Below are 15,556 nucleotides of genomic sequence, written 5' to 3' on the forward strand. Positions count from 1 at the left end.
TTCTTTTGTTCCAAATCTCCTAGGCAACCGGTAGCATTAGTGAACGCAAAGCCTTCTTTGGCGCTTCATTTGCGCAAGCAGTGGTCTCCCACCACTCTAGGAGAGTCGAGGCTTGATGCCACTGCGTGGGTTTTATCTATTCGCATGACATCCAGTCCCCCAGCTCTGCCCATATTCTCTTCACATATTTGCATTACATCGGGAGGTGGAGGGTTGTTTCCGGGCTCCTTCGACATAGGGGGCAGACGTAGTTATTCTGCCACCCACGGGTTGCTAGTCTGTCTGATGTCCAAACTCTATTCTAGATTACTCGCCAAGCAAAGGTTTTACATTTGTGCGACGCCTAGGGCTTCTAGATGATGGTGTTGAAATTGGAAGCTGTTGTGCCTAGGAGTTGAGCATTGTAGGCCAAAGCCGCCGTGTATTCACCGTGGCTGGTTAGCTTCCATGTTATCTTGTCTTCTTCATTCTCCGTTAAGTGTACACTATGGAAGACACCCTAAACCTTGATGAGTTGGCTAATTAGGTTCGTCGTCCATCCTGTGATAGCTGGTAAGTCGAGGTCTGCTAACCGTTGGTCGGAATGTGATGCTTGCTGCAGATTTGCACTCTTCTGTTTTGTCAAGGCATAGACTAGAGGCGTTGTGTCCTTTTGGCGCTGTCCTCGGAACTAGGCCGATTCCTAGAAACTTATTTTGGCTTCGTCGCCGATTGTCAAAGTTGTTGCCGTTGCGAAGAGGAGTTTGTCTGTGTTGTCACTTGGTGTTCCAGACCCCACCTAGGCTTTCTCTAGTGATTCCCACTCGTGCCAGAGCCATCTAAGGTGCAAAGCTCTTGTGAACTTTCCCAGGTTCAGGATCCCCAGTCCACCGGCAGCTGTTGGTAGGATAGTTCGTGTCCAGTTGACCTTACATTTTCCCCTGTCAGAGCCTCTCTGCCTGCCTAGAGGAATCTCCTTCTTTGTTTGTTGAGGGCTTCAAGAGACTCCTTGGAAGCTTTCAATCCCGTTAGGAGGAAAATAGGTTGCGATGTGAGCACCGCCTTTACCAGATTGGACCGCCCAGCCATACTAATGTGCTTCCCACACCATCCAGCTATGCGATTCATCGATTTGTCGAATAGTGGTTGAAGGTGTGTTCTTCGCAATCTTCCAGGTGTTAGGGGCAACCCTAGGTACTTCACTAGGAAGTTTGCTCTGGAGGCAGGCCTGCCCTCTAGGATATCATCGAGGTCCAAGCTGTCACACCTGATCGGGGCCACCTGTGATTTTTGTAGGTTTGTGCAAAGCCAGTTTCTTGCCCAAAGCGATATAGCAGTTCCGCGAACGCAATTACGATGACGTATTCATAAATCCAACCAAGGATTGAAGTCACCAATTGAAAAGCTCAATAAGTGTAGGAAAGATTGTAGCTTTGAAGAAGCAAATGGATAATCAAAAGTTTAGGAGTTATAGAGTGATTTACCTAGTAGTCATTTGCATCTTAGTTGTTATCTTAGTGTTAGGTAGAAATTAGCTAGAAATGTTGTATGTATCTTCTTTTGTTTCAGACAGGAGTTATGCAATGAATGATGTTTCTGTACAAATTGTTATGGATAATAGTTATGCAATGAAAATGGATGGGTTTGGGTTGGCACTCACACCGGCAGAGTGCTGAAACCAGGCGGTATTTCAGGATTTACATAGGCAACAAATTGACACAGCCACTCCAGGTAGGAATGCATAGTAGGCAATAAATTGGCATAGCCTCTAGGCATGAATCAACAATATGCACACATGGGCAGCGCAGCACTTGCTGAGGGGCGCAGGCGCAGGGCTGCAGCCTGCAGGGCCGGGCCGGTCGCAGGGGACAGGGCTGTCCGGCTGTGTGATGGTATGCTTTCATTCATACGAAACTAAAAACTGCCTAGTCATTCGCATACTTCGTACAACACCACAACCATCTCCCTTAAAACACAATTAGCGATGACAATTTCCCCGCGGGTCCCCAGTTTAGGTCGGGTCAGGACCAGGGGAGACTTCACACCCGCGGAGACCCAGAATGTATGTTAGACTTTGAAATGAAGGCCCAATAATACAAAGCCCACTCAATCAAATCCTACCCCCACTCTCTCTCCTCACTCTCTAAGTTCCTCTTCCTCCTGTTTCTCTCGGTCTCATCACTTTCACCCGACGACGGCGGCACGGCAAGGGGCGGCGGCGGCGTCGGGGTGGCGCAACGGAGCAGGCGACATCAAGGGTGGCAGCAGGGCTACCTAGCTGTGCGATGGCTAGTGACAGTGAGTACATACTCTCTTCTCTCTCTGACCATTGTTTTTGCAAGGGCGTCGGGGCCCGTTCGAGGACGGGGATCCGCCGGGACCGGGACCAGGGAAGGAGTTTGGGGTCGGGCAAGGGCCGTTCTTGCCTAACCCGGTCCCGATCCACCCTATTGCCAACCCTAAACACAATCAATCTTTATGTTCCTAGAAATTAGAACTGTAGTTAGTGCATTTTGCCAAATTCCATTGGTAGGTGGTAACATCTAACTCCAGGATTTTTTAAATTTTGTGATTTTTGGCTTTTAGAAGATTTATTTAAGAAAGGGCAGGGAATACACTAGCATCATAATGAGGTAGATGTGGAAATTTTGGTAGATCTATTTAGCACCAATTTAAATGATTGATTGCGTTTTATTGCTTGTCAATGCTATTGTCCGACTTTTGTTTAACTTACGTGCATATTTAGAGCTATTGGAACAGGGGTTAGCCCAAGTGCCAAGGCATAATTAAAAATTTATTCCTCTTTGTTTGACAGCGAAAGATTATTCCTACGTGAATGTTCCTCTCCTTAGCTTCAGTGAATAGTATCGAATCTTTATTTTGAGAGAGAAAAGTACACAAAAGATCCCTGAACTTCTCAGCGAGTTATAAAATCGACGACCAACCGTAAAACCAGATATCTGCATCCCTTAATTAACCATCAAAGCCGGGTCATACGTGATGCTTTTGACCACGGTCGCCGGCGTTCGAGTCAGCACGGTGTAGTTAGGGCATTCACAACCCAACGACTAGGATGGTATTCATAACATTAAATAAGTTACTATGCAGGATAAAAGATGATGTGGTAAGTGAATAAATAAGAAAAGAAAATGAAACCATGTCTTACATGAGACATGGTTTCTACACAATATTCAAGATACTATGTGAGATAAGTAGTATTAAATTGAAGTATGAAATAGTGGTGTTTGTATTAGAAGAGTAGTGTCTAGTACTAGTTTCTTGATAGTGTGGAGTTTATGGAAACTACATCTAGTGTTATGGATTAGAAATGCCCTTGGGATAATGACAAGGTCTTCCCCCCAGCCACCGTCAGCGCAACGATGCACACGCCACCCCGCGCCGCCGCAGCCGGGATGTAGTACTGCTCCCTCTGCATGCTCGCCTCGTGCATGCATGCCCGGCATCACCGTCTACTGCTCCCGGCCGGGAGCTTCCTCGCCACGTCCCTCGGCGATGAACCCGGACACCAGCACCCACGACCGGGAGAGCATCGCGCGCGACATACAGTTTGTTACGCAGTGACATCAAGACTAGCTAGCTTGCACGATGCATGAGACCGGCCGGCCGTGCGTGCTGCCGCTTGTTGTTGTTTGGAGCGACACATGTCGTATGTATAGCTGGAAAGCTAGAGCGGCAGCCCCTGCTTTTGGATTTCAGTACTACTGCGCCTGCGTTCTTTCTTTCACGCGCACGCAGAAATATTAAACGATGTATTTTTTTTAAAAAATATTTTTATAGAAAAGTTACTTTTAAAAAATTATGTACTAATGGTATCATCCCTGCGCGTGCCAGGGTGGATCCGGAGATGCTGCAGATGAAGTTACCTCTATCGTGCCGCGGCCGAGCGCGATGCGGTCGTTCCTGGAGTTGTACCTCGTGCCGGCAGCCGCTGTAGCCGCCAGCGTCCATGGGCACCACGTTGTGCACGGACAAGTCGTACGTAGCTGAACCCACTGCGCATCGGTCGCGAGCGCCTGCAGTACAACACAAGTAATTAGCCCAAGCAGCTGCAGCATGCATTTCATGTGCAACCGCGCGCCAGTAGAAGCAAGCAACGAAACGGTTTTGATCGATCACTAACCGAGGATGTCCCGGGCGAAGCTACAGTGAAATAGAGATGGGTGCCACGGATATCTGAATTTGGATCGGAGGAATGAATATATGGTGAAAATTCATAAACTTTAGTTAAAAAAATTTTCCGAAGGAGGTTCCTGGGAACCCTCCTTCCTTCAAGCAGCTTCGCCACTGAGGATGTCCCTGCCGCGGAAGGAGGGGAGTGGATTTTAAACTCTCTAGAGTGATCATTCTCTCATCTTGTTGAATGTTATTCAAATAATCATTAAAACTTTAGAAAAAATTATGAAGATAGATTAATATAATATATAGCACTTCACAAACATGCAAGTTTAAATATAACTTCTAGTATCTATAACAAAAATAACAAATTAAATTCGAATAGTATCCATAACAAAGATATATTAATATAATATATATTACTTATAGTCATATTTGTTATTTTTTGTTACGGACTGTACAAGTCATATTTAAACTTGCATATTTTAGGAGTTCTATATTTAATACTACCTCCATTTTATATTGTAAGATTTTCTAGCCTTGTCTAAATTTATCAATTGATGAATGTATATAATTTATATATATGTCTAGATTTATTAGCATCCATATGAATCTAGGTAAAGATAGAAAGTCCTATATTATGAAACAGAGGGAGTATTAATCTATCTTCATTTTTTTTCAATTTTTGATGATCATTTAGATGACGTGCAGTAGATAAGGAGATATCCCCTTGAGAAAGCCTCCGGCGCAACGGACAGCTTGTTGGCCTTGGTTGTCAGCAGGTGCGCCATGGTGGTGATCGTGCTGATGAACTCGGCGCCATGCCCACGGGCCACGGTTCACTGCCGCCGGGCTAAGCGCCTTGGTGACCATGCTCTTGTAGGCGATGGCGCGGTGAACAGGAAGATGTCGAAGCCGAGTGCATATCCCTTCTAGAGGAGCTTGTTGAGGAAGAAGCCAAACACACCAAAACATATCGTAACTATCTTGTGCTGACTCAGCACCGACGACCATGGTCAAAGCGCCACGTATGATACGTGAACTAGGTGCAATACTGCCCTAGGACCAAGTATGACCCAGGTTGCGTTCGTCATGCGTAAGGTAAGTTAACTTATCCCTAGCACGGAAAATTTAGTAATAGATTAGCATATAATTAATTAATTATTAATTATTAAAAATTATAAAATAGATTAATATGATTTTTTAAAACAACTTTCATATAGAAATTTTTTGTAAAAAATACACCGTTTAGCAGTTCGGGAAGTGTGCACGCGAAAAACGAGGGAGACAAGTTAACTTATTGGAGGCAACGAACGTGGCCCCAGTACGTTTTGATAGGTAACGGATGTCGGATATCTGGTTTTACGATTGATGGATGATTTTGTAACTCGCTAACAAGTTTGAAAGACCTTCGGTGTACCTTTTTCTTATTTTGATAAAGTATTTTTTGTTGTTCGCTTCTATGTTTGTAGATGGATTTTGTTTTATGAAAATCTAGTGTACGACATTTCGTCCAATGGGATCATTAAAAATATCCTCCACCTCTGCCATATCTCCTCGCAACACCAACGCCGCAACGGCTCGCCACACATTGTCTTGCCTTCCTCGCTGCCACAGCAGCAAAAAGCTCGGTCAATCATCTCTCGTGAAGGCCTGATGGCCATCGGTGTACCACGCATGCTTCGCACAACCCCCTCACTCTCTCCTTCTCCATATTTCTCTCTGTAGGGCTAGCAGCAACGTACTTGCGTTGCACCACCCTGTGCCGCGCCACGTTGCCATCACTGCCGCGTCGACCGCACGCCACCACCAGCAGCCTCGCACCCCGCGCCCTGACCATCCTCGCGCCCTGTGCCACCGATGTCACGTTCTGAGTTTTACTATAGTCTAAATTACTTAAATAAATCACCGAAAATCAATTCACTTAATTAATTCAAGAGAAAAATCCCATGCAAATTAATTTAATTAATTGGAAGCTCGTCGGAATATTTTAAAATATCCGGGGGCACTTGAAATTATTTTTTTGGATAAAAGCCGTAGCCCGACTTTTCATTAAAGCTTAAAAAAGAGGTTTGGGGATCGGGATCAATCGGTTTTACAAAGATAAAGCATCCATAGCCAAACTAACAACACTCTTCAGCCTTACTGGAAAACAAACGAACACATGCACAACCACCAGACCAATCTACAACAGCAGCATACCAAAACACTAGATCATACACTAACTTCTGCCACCAAAGAATTTTTTTAATTTTTAGAACTTTTTAGTAAATAATTTTATTACTAAAACTCCGGGAAAAATATTTCCACCGTATGAATCTTTTGGCCACGCCACCAATATTGGCGTGGTGAAACGGCTTGCCACGCCATTGTTGGCAAGACTGCCACGCCGATCGGGCTGTGTGACAGCGTTGTCTTGCGACACCACAAACACTGGCGTGGCCAAATGGTTTAGTTTTAGAAAAATTTTGTCCGGTGGTTTAGTAATAAAATTACCTACTACAAAGGTTTATTTAATAAAAAAATTTCGCCACCAAAACGTCAACCCGAACTGATTGTCAGCCAATTCTCTGTAATGTTGATTCTTCTTGTTGTTTGTTGCAACGCCCTGATCTAGCGCTCTAGAACTTCACACTCCTCGGACCGCAGAAGCTTTGTCCACTGCATCATCAGAAGACAGATAACCGAATAGGAATGAAACACGGGGAAGAGAGAAATATATCTCTAAAAACCATATCATTGCGCACCACCCATAATTGCCAACATACTGCAGCTAAAATACAGAATTTAACTCTGTCATAGCTAGCTCTGTAATGCTAATTAAAACAATCATCAAAAACCTCAAGGTTAACAGGTAAACTAGACCAACCTAAAGCATCCCTACAAACACACCACATAAAAATTGTATTTCGACAGTTAAAGAAAATATGATTTGAATCTTCTCTAGCACTGACATAACTCTGATCCCTCCCAGTTCATTTTTTTTTAATTGCACAGCCGACTGAATTCTATCTCTTCAAGCTAACCAAATAAAATGTCTTAGCTTTAAAGAAATAGGAGAACTCCACAGATCACTCATTTTCCTGTCCTTAACACCTCTAAAGGTCAAAAGATCATACATAGATTTAGTGGTGTATACCCTTTTATTATTCAGAACCCAAATTGGTCTATCAACTCTCTTAGTAGAAATGTTATCCATAGCCAAATGAACCATACTGCACAGCTCTCTCCAATGTACCTACCATGTCTTCGTCAGGAAAAAAAACTCTTCGAAATTATTAACAAGATTTAAAGAGAAATTTCAAAGTATAAAATATTGTTTAAATAAAGTATTAAAAATCAGCAATTAATTGGAAGCAAATCCATTTTTCCTTTCCTTTTCTCCTCTTTTTTCCCTTCTTTTTTCTCCTTTTCCTTCTTCTTTTCTCCCTTTTTCTTTCTTCTTTTCTCTCCTAGCCGAGTGGGCCATCGGCCCAATCTTCCTCTCTGCTCTGGCCTCCTCTCCCTCCCTCCCTTCCGCACTGGGCCGACCCCGTCCATGGCCCAGCAGCCCCTCCCTGACCGTCCCGCTCTCTCTCTCTCTTTTTCCGTGTGGGCCAAGCCGAGGCCGTCGCCCACCAGCTCCAGAGGTCGAACCAACCTCCCTCTCCTCTCCCGGGACACTGACAGGTGAGGACCACCTGTCAGCCCCATCTTCTTCCGCGCGCCACATCTGCAACCGTCTCGGCCACCAAGATGCGTCACGCCCGCACGCGCTGGCCATGCCTCATTGATCCCGTGCGCCCGCTGCCACCGCGTTGCCAACGTGTCCGCCCGTTGCCGCCGATCCTGCACACCTGCAATTGCCGGCCGCTTCCTCCGCCCCACCTCCACCTCGCTGCAACCACCGCACCAACAGCCACCCCGTAGTTCGCGCTCGCACCGGCCACCCACAACGTCCGCCCCGCCTCCGACTTCGCCGCGCCGTGTCCGCCTCGCGCCGCTAACCGACGCCCCGTCCTACGCATGCCCGCCGCCTCCCTCTCCCCCTATTTATACCCTAGCAGCCGCCGTCGCTGCTCCTGCTTCGCCCGACGTCGCTCTCACTCATCTCGCCAAAACATTCACAAAATAGCAAAAAAATGAAAATGGTATTCCAGTTGTTTTTCCCATGTTAGCGGTGGTATTTTATAGACACTCATTTAATCGATGGTATTTGGGTGAAACCACCGATTATAAATTATATAGGCAAATAAACATCATGTGACCGTGACATTCTTATGCTAGGAGTACTTTATAGTAAGGCTCTAGGCTCACTGGCGGTTTGAGCTTAGCTTATCTTAGCCTCGATTTAATCTTGGTTCTAGCTCTAAACGAGTCGAGCCTGAGCTTTGTTGAGCCAAGCTCGGGCTTCAAATAAACGATCTTTACTTATATATGGTTTTTATTGTTCATTTAGTAACTACGCACAATTTAAGATTTTCTATTCTTACCTGATTCATATGGATGTCAATGTGTATATATTCACACATCCACAAACCCCATACATGCATCAATAAATGGATTATGCAAGGTTAGAAAATCTTATAATATTAAACAAATGGAGTACGTAGTTGATTAAATACACTATTTGTTATATATCCACATAATGAATTAGCATACATTGACATCGTATATTTATTTTATTCCATTTACTCTTCTTCCATCAATATGATCACCTAGAAATTAATTATTTTACAAAATACTATCCTTAAAATATGTTATATTACTTATAACTCGTGCCTGAGCTGAGCCTGTCTAAAAGCTCGAAGGTTACCTCAGCTCGAGCTTATGTGTAGCTTCAACCCTTTTAGGTTATACGTATGCTTATAAGTCAAAATGTTAATTTTTTTAGTTAATTTTTGGAGGTTATTACTAAAGTTTATTTTCAACATTAGCTTTTAGATAGCTAGGATTACGTATATAAAATTTTTATTCATCAATTATTTTTTATTTATAAATATATTATTTAGTTTTTATCATAAAAAAGACAAGCAATCATCTCTAAGCCTATGACATGCACGCTCGCTCGAGCTCGGCTTATTGACCGCCTACTCCCTCGACTCACACGTTCTCCTAGAATTGCTACAAAATCACAAGATTTTGGAACTAAGCGGCCACAGAAACTCTCCCTCGTGGAAACTGATGAACCTGACAACCCAGCTAGTACCCTCTGTGCATCAAGACATCGATCGCTTGGAGTTGAAACAACAAAAAGCTGGATTTGGGCGCCACATGGAAAATTAATTAGCTAATGTGAGAGGATTAGGTGGTCGCCACCAAACCTGGGGTTGGTAATGGTTGAGTGACGTACTGTCAAGTAGTAGTAACTGGTGTGGGTTGGACGTTGTTTTGGCAGGAAAATTAAGGAAAGAAGAATGCTCACGCTGACGTTCGAAAACGTATTATCCATCAGAAGCGAATTTCAAGTCATTCTCTTGTTACCATGTTTGAAAATACAAGAAACAGTGCCAACGGTTTGATGACTCCTGTTGGCTAGTGTGACACTGACTTGTATCAAAAACCTCAAATTGTGTCTTATTGTTATTACCGAAAAGCCCCAGCTTTATTCCATCCCACTCCTACAGTATCTTTCTACTTATATATTAAAATTTAAATTTTCTACCTTAAATTTAAAGTTAATTTTATGATTTTTTTCTCCAAAGTTTATTTTATATCATTGATTTTTAGATCGCTAAGAATATAAGAATAAAAATTTTATTCACAGATTATTTTTCATTTATAAATATGTCATTTGGTTTTTTACAAAAACCGAAACAATCACCCCTTAAATACAAATTTATAGCTGAACTCTACACATCTATTTAGGCCATGTTTAGTTCACAAAAATTTTTGGAAGGAATATCACATCAACGTGTACGGTCACATATTTAAAATATTAAACGTAGTATAATTACAAAATAAATTTTAGATTCCGGCTAGAAACTGCGAGACGAATCTTTTGAGCCTAATTAATTCGTCATTAGCACATGTTGGTTACTGTAGCATCTATAGCTAATCATGTTCTAATTAGACTCAAAAATTCGTCTCGTGATTTCCCCATAACTGCCATAAGTGTGTAATTAGTTTTAGTGTTTATGTATATTTAATGCTTTATTTAGGTGTCCAAAGATTTGATGTGGTATTTTTGGAATAAGTTTTTGGAACTAAATAGGACCTTAAATACAAATTCGCAAAAAATGGCGGTTATCTTGGCCAAATTCGAACGTGAATCCAATTGAAGCTGAAATACGAATCAATGCCTCACCGAATAGGAGGCTGGTAACCGTGCCAGTGTTCGTATATTACAGTTTCCAATCAATCTCTAGCCTCTTTGTTTCATACAAAAAATTATAATTTTCAGACAAGACAAAGTTCATGTTTTGTATAGCTCCAGATCACCGATACATATTGGATTTAGATTATCGTGATTTGTAATAATAGGACGGAGTTATTAACAAAAGTGCGTGGGTAAAACCGTCTTTTTGGCAATATAATAAAGTGTAACAGAAAGCCCACCAAGTAGTAACAAAAGGCCCACCTAAAGCTCACCTCCACCTGCATTGCACTGCACAGTCTGCACTGCACGAGTAGTTGTTGCGGCGGCGGCGGAGAGGAGGAGACGGAGATGGCGGCAGCGGCGGCGGCGAACCTGGAGGATGTCCCGTCGCTGGAGCTGATGACGGAGCTGCTCCGCCGCATGAAGTGCAGCTCCAAGCCCGACAAGCGCGTCATCCTCGTCGGTAAGGCCTGCCCCCCTCATCCTCCCTCCCTCATGTTCGTCTCGGTGGTTTGGGTTGGTGGATTCCGCTTCGATGCGTGCCTGCCCTGATTTTGAGAGATGCCGCAGAAAGGCCCTGCGGGTTGCTAGATCTAGATCCGCAGCTGCAAAGTTGTCTCTTTTCTGGTCAAATCTGGGGTTTCCTTTCTACTTCCACACACACACTCTCTCTCTCTCTCTCTCTCTCGTCTCTCGTCTTGTCGTGGTTGTTGCGAAGAACATGTCCGGCTGGATTCGGAGGAAAATGTTGTAAAATTCAATGTAAAAACCTCTTCTTGCCCCCCTGGAAAATGCGACGATTTTGATGGGTGAATGTAAAAACTAATACGAGCATTATCCATTTGTATCTGCTCTTTTTTTCATCTCTGGACTTAGGTGCATAAGGATAGTTTATTAGGCATCCTGGGCAGAAACCTTTGCAATTGATGTTCTAGAATGGCAAGACAGACAATTTTGACATCCTTTGTTTCACAAAATTCTCTAGGTCCACCTGGCTGTGGGAAGGGTACACAGTCACCGCTGATCAAGGATGAATTCTGCTTGTGCCATTTAGCCACCGGTGATATGTTGAGGGCTGCTGTGGCTGCTAAAACTCCACTTGGGGTCAAGGCTAAAGAAGCTATGGACAAGGTAGGGTTCAAGAAACACATACAGATTGCAAATTATAACCAGAAGATATGGGTTTCTTGATTCTTTTGTGTCTTCCCTTATCTTCTAGGGAGAGCTTGTTTCCGACGATTTGGTTGTTGGGATTATTGATGAAGCCATGAAGAAAACTTCGTGCCAGAAAGGTTTTATCCTTGACGGTTTCCCTAGAACTGTTGTTCAAGCACAAAAGGTGAGTTCTGTGGTCAATATGCATCACTAGGAAAAAAAAACATAGCTTCCTTTTATTCTTAGCACTGTCTAAATAATGGATAGTTTCTATCATTTTATCACTTATTAAAAAAATGGGTGCAGCTTGACGAAATGTTGGCCAAACAAGGTACTAAGATTGACAAGGTTCTGAACTTTGCAATTGATGATTCAATATTGGAAGAACGAATTACCGGTCGGTGGATCCACCCATCAAGTGGTAGATCTTACCATACAAAATTTGCTCCTCCTAAGACTCCTGGAATTGATGATGTAAGTCACACCAGAATACTTGGTCTCGCATGCATGTCAGATTTGTATCATTTTCATTACTTCTACTAGATTCGGTTCATATATTGTTTGATTGCAGCATGCGCTTTTACCATAATTTCCCTTTTCATTGTTGTAACACTCTGCTTGTTTCAAAATTAAAAAGTTTCATTAGATATCTTCTTTCCACTGTTTATTTAGTTTGATTATGGATATTTTGTTCTTGTTTATGTTGTTTCTGTATGAAAGTTAAGTGCACCTTTTTTGGCCAAGATATGCTAGGCATTGTTTGCATGACACACCTTTTGCTTCCTTTACTGACAGTTGTGACTGCTTAAGTGTCCGTAAGTAGATCTATTGACATGTGTTTGTAGCAGGAGATTGTATATTGTTTCCATTGCTTCCAAGCATATTCTTCTTTAGCAAAGGGTTAATATCGAACATATCTGTGCTGCTATTATGTAAATTTGTTTGATATAATTTGTTTAATTGGTAATATTCTGTGCACTGCTTCTCCCTGATTGCTTTGTCTTATCACTAAGGTTACTGGAGAACCATTAATTCAAAGGAAAGATGACACAGCTGCAGTATTGAAGTCAAGGCTGGAAGCCTTCCACGTACAAACTAAGCCTGTATGTTTTCTTAAGCACTTATGTTTTTAAATATTCAGATTCTTTTCCAGGACAAAACCTTATTTCAGTTAAGGTGTTTCTTGCTTATCTTTCATTCTTTTTTGTTCTGATTGCATTTTGCAGACCTTACATTTCTAGATTTGTACTTTTCTTCCATTTTTGAGTTTGTTTAGTAGAGCTCCAAGAGTTCTTGACTATTGGTACTCTAGATCAAAAAATTCTTTGAGCTGAAACTGGGAGTAGATTATGGTTTCTTAGGCGAATCATTTTGTTCATGGACATTATTTTTGCCTACAAATTCCACATCATTTAAAATTCATGTGTTAGAGCTCTTAATATTTCACTAGTTAAATATCTGTGCTTTGCTACGGATTTTATGATGTGTTATCAAATTTTCTTATATGAAATAGTCACCTCAAATTGAATTTATATGTATATATCAATCTATATTTAACTGGTTTTTAATATCAAGAAATTTGAGGGTTAAATTGTAAAACTGTAGTGAGGGTAGGTGGTGGCCACTACTTTTTATAGGAGTATAGATACTTCATATGCATGACATATAACACAGTTATATGTCTTGCCTCACGTTTTAATCTGAGAACTTTAACTTCCTCATTATTTTTTTTAAATCCTGAATTTTGTTGTGGAAGCTCTATTGTTCTTTATCTTCCATAGTGCAAAGCAGTTGCTACCTGTTCAGTCAGTTTAAATTTTTGGAATGGTTTCCTTACTCTAGGTGATTGACTACTACACCAAGAAGGGCATAGTCGCAAATCTTCATGCAGAAAAGCCACCAAAGGAAGTGACTGCTGAGGTGCAGAAAGCCCTCTCATGAAGTGCATGTTCTTCAGCCTAAAACATGGCATGTGCCAACAACCCTTTGACTGGTTTTCTAGATGTTTAAGCTGCCACCAACACCTTGTAATTTTTCATTTTGATTCTCCGTATCCGCAGTCGCTCCATTTTGTCACAGCTTTCACTCCAGTCTCGGGAATTTGTCAAAATAATTTGTTGGAATGAGGAAAGAAATTTTGTATACCAACACCAGTATGATCACATCAAGTCAATCTTGACAAAGTATTTCTTCGGTTCATCTTAATTCTGGAAATGATGCCGTTGTTGTGATTGATTGTTTTGGATTCAAAGAGACCATCAATAAGTTATAACTAAAGGGAGGTGTTTGTGCAGCACTGCTACATTTATTTAGAGTTGGACCCATAGGGCGTGTTTGGTTTTGTAAACGCATGAGCTGAGGCCATCTTATTTTTATTTTTGCTTGTGTTTGGTTATGGATTAGATGGGTTTGGGCGTCCTCCCCATGCTAGCCCGCTGCGACCCGCCTGGCTTCATGGTACGGACTCCTCTAGCTTAAAGTTAGAGTGGCTAACATGTGGGCCTATGAGCGGTGGATCCACTGTTAGTTATTCATGTCCCTCTGACTTAAGTCAGACGAGCTCCTTTCTGGGGCTTAATGCTCTCCCTCACACGGGTGCATCGGTGATGCCACCATCGAAGCGCTTGCCCCCTACCTCGACATCGGCAACGCCATTATCGCCGGTGGGAAGGGTCACGTCGACTCCTACAACACAACACCAGGGATATCCTCGAGAAGGCCGGCATGCGCACAGAGGACGAGGCCTATGTCACCTTCATTAGCCCCAACAACAGAATCAAGTAGCAGAAGATCAGAAATTGTCTAATTTTTTTACCACATTTACATGATCAAAATAGAAAATCCATGGCAAATTTGATATATGATTTGGCCATATAATTTTGCTATATTAAATAATTAATACATTCTTTATTGTAGGTGTGAGTTCACATTCTACTTAGGGGAATACGTAAAAGGCAACATTGTCGGAGATCCATAATAAAGCAAAGAAAGGTGGGTAGTTGACATAAGCAGTAAAATAATATGTTCTATATTAGCTATTGCATGAATAACACCTGCTCTACCTCTCAGTTTAGGTAATTATTTGGCTGAATCGGAAAAGCTACAATATTCAAAAGATTTCGTGTAGCATCCAAGAAATGTTTATTTAATTCTATACACAAGATGTGTTCTTGTAGTTTTGAATTTCTATTCTCAAGATGTATTCTTACACATACCTAAGAAAGATGCATTATTATGAGTGATCTACGAGAAGTATATATGCTAAATATATATTTAAGTCCCATTTATTCCATATGATTAAATGATGAGAGCGTTGTTAATCCTGCTACAACATGCATGAATAATAAATTTTCTTGAACATATAGGTAATAAAATAAAATAATTTTTCACATATGAAGTTATTTAATTTTCTCTGATTACTAAATTAAATTGAGGATACATATGTTCTAGGAATGCTTCTTAAATAATATCACCCTTCCTAACAACAGTATTTCCGGACCACACTTCTTATTATGGGCTTCGTGCCCATGTGTGCCAATATTGTGGTGCAGAATTTCGGTATATTTAAGTAATCATATTCACTTTCATCTTTGTTGCTGGGGTGGTAAGGTTTGTTTGCCATATTTGGAACCTCCTCCAACTTTTTTGCCAAACTGCTAGACTCAGATAGTCGTATGTTATCTAAATACTTAAATCTCTATTAGATCATACAATTCTATGTTTGCTTTCACATCAATGAGTGCTAAAATTATGTATAAACAAAGGTCTTGGGCCATACATGTTTGAAATTCATGGCTAGCTTTATCATCGAATTGGATATTTACTTCCTCAAGGGGTGAGTTTTCAGGGTATGCAAAACCTTACATTGTTGATACTAAGTATGAGGTCCACAACCGCATATCAATTTTTCATTGAGATAGGTATTGCAATGATGGCAACAAAGTTTATACAAACATAGTTGACGGTTTAATAAGCATGTTTGAATTAGTA

The 15,556-nt window shown here is 41.6% G+C and overlaps 1 protein-coding gene across 1 annotated transcript; it reads left to right on the forward strand.

Moving 5' to 3' along the window:
- Positions 1–10,677: 10,677 nt before the first annotated feature.
- Positions 10,678–13,859, forward strand: LOC102716467 (adenylate kinase 3). The gene is made up of 6 exons (XM_006664389.3): positions 10,678–10,874; positions 11,397–11,542; positions 11,631–11,750; positions 11,873–12,040; positions 12,580–12,669; positions 13,409–13,859. Exons 1-6 carry the CDS (start codon positions 10,760–10,762, stop codon positions 13,505–13,507), a joined length of 738 nt encoding a protein of 245 aa, XP_006664452.1. The 5' UTR covers positions 10,678–10,759; the 3' UTR covers positions 13,508–13,859.
- Positions 13,860–15,556: the final 1,697 nt, after the last annotated feature.

Source organism: Oryza brachyantha, chromosome 12 (genome assembly GCF_000231095.2).
Source record: "Oryza brachyantha chromosome 12, ObraRS2, whole genome shotgun sequence".
NCBI lineage: Eukaryota > Viridiplantae > Streptophyta > Magnoliopsida > Poales > Poaceae > Oryza > Oryza brachyantha.

Bases quoted from the DNA above. Each gene is read 5' to 3' on its own strand.
- LOC102716467 (XM_006664389.3), top strand. From the start codon at position 10,760: ATGGCGGCAGCGGCGGCGGCGAACCTGGAGGATGTCCCGTCGCTGGAG. The intron at 11,751-11,872 runs GTGAGTTCTGTG...AAATGGGTGCAG, and splicing joins CTGTTGTTCAAGCACAAAAG to CTTGACGAAATGTTGGCCAA. The intron at 12,670-13,408 runs GTATGTTTTCTT...TCCTTACTCTAG, and splicing joins TCCACGTACAAACTAAGCCT to GTGATTGACTACTACACCAA.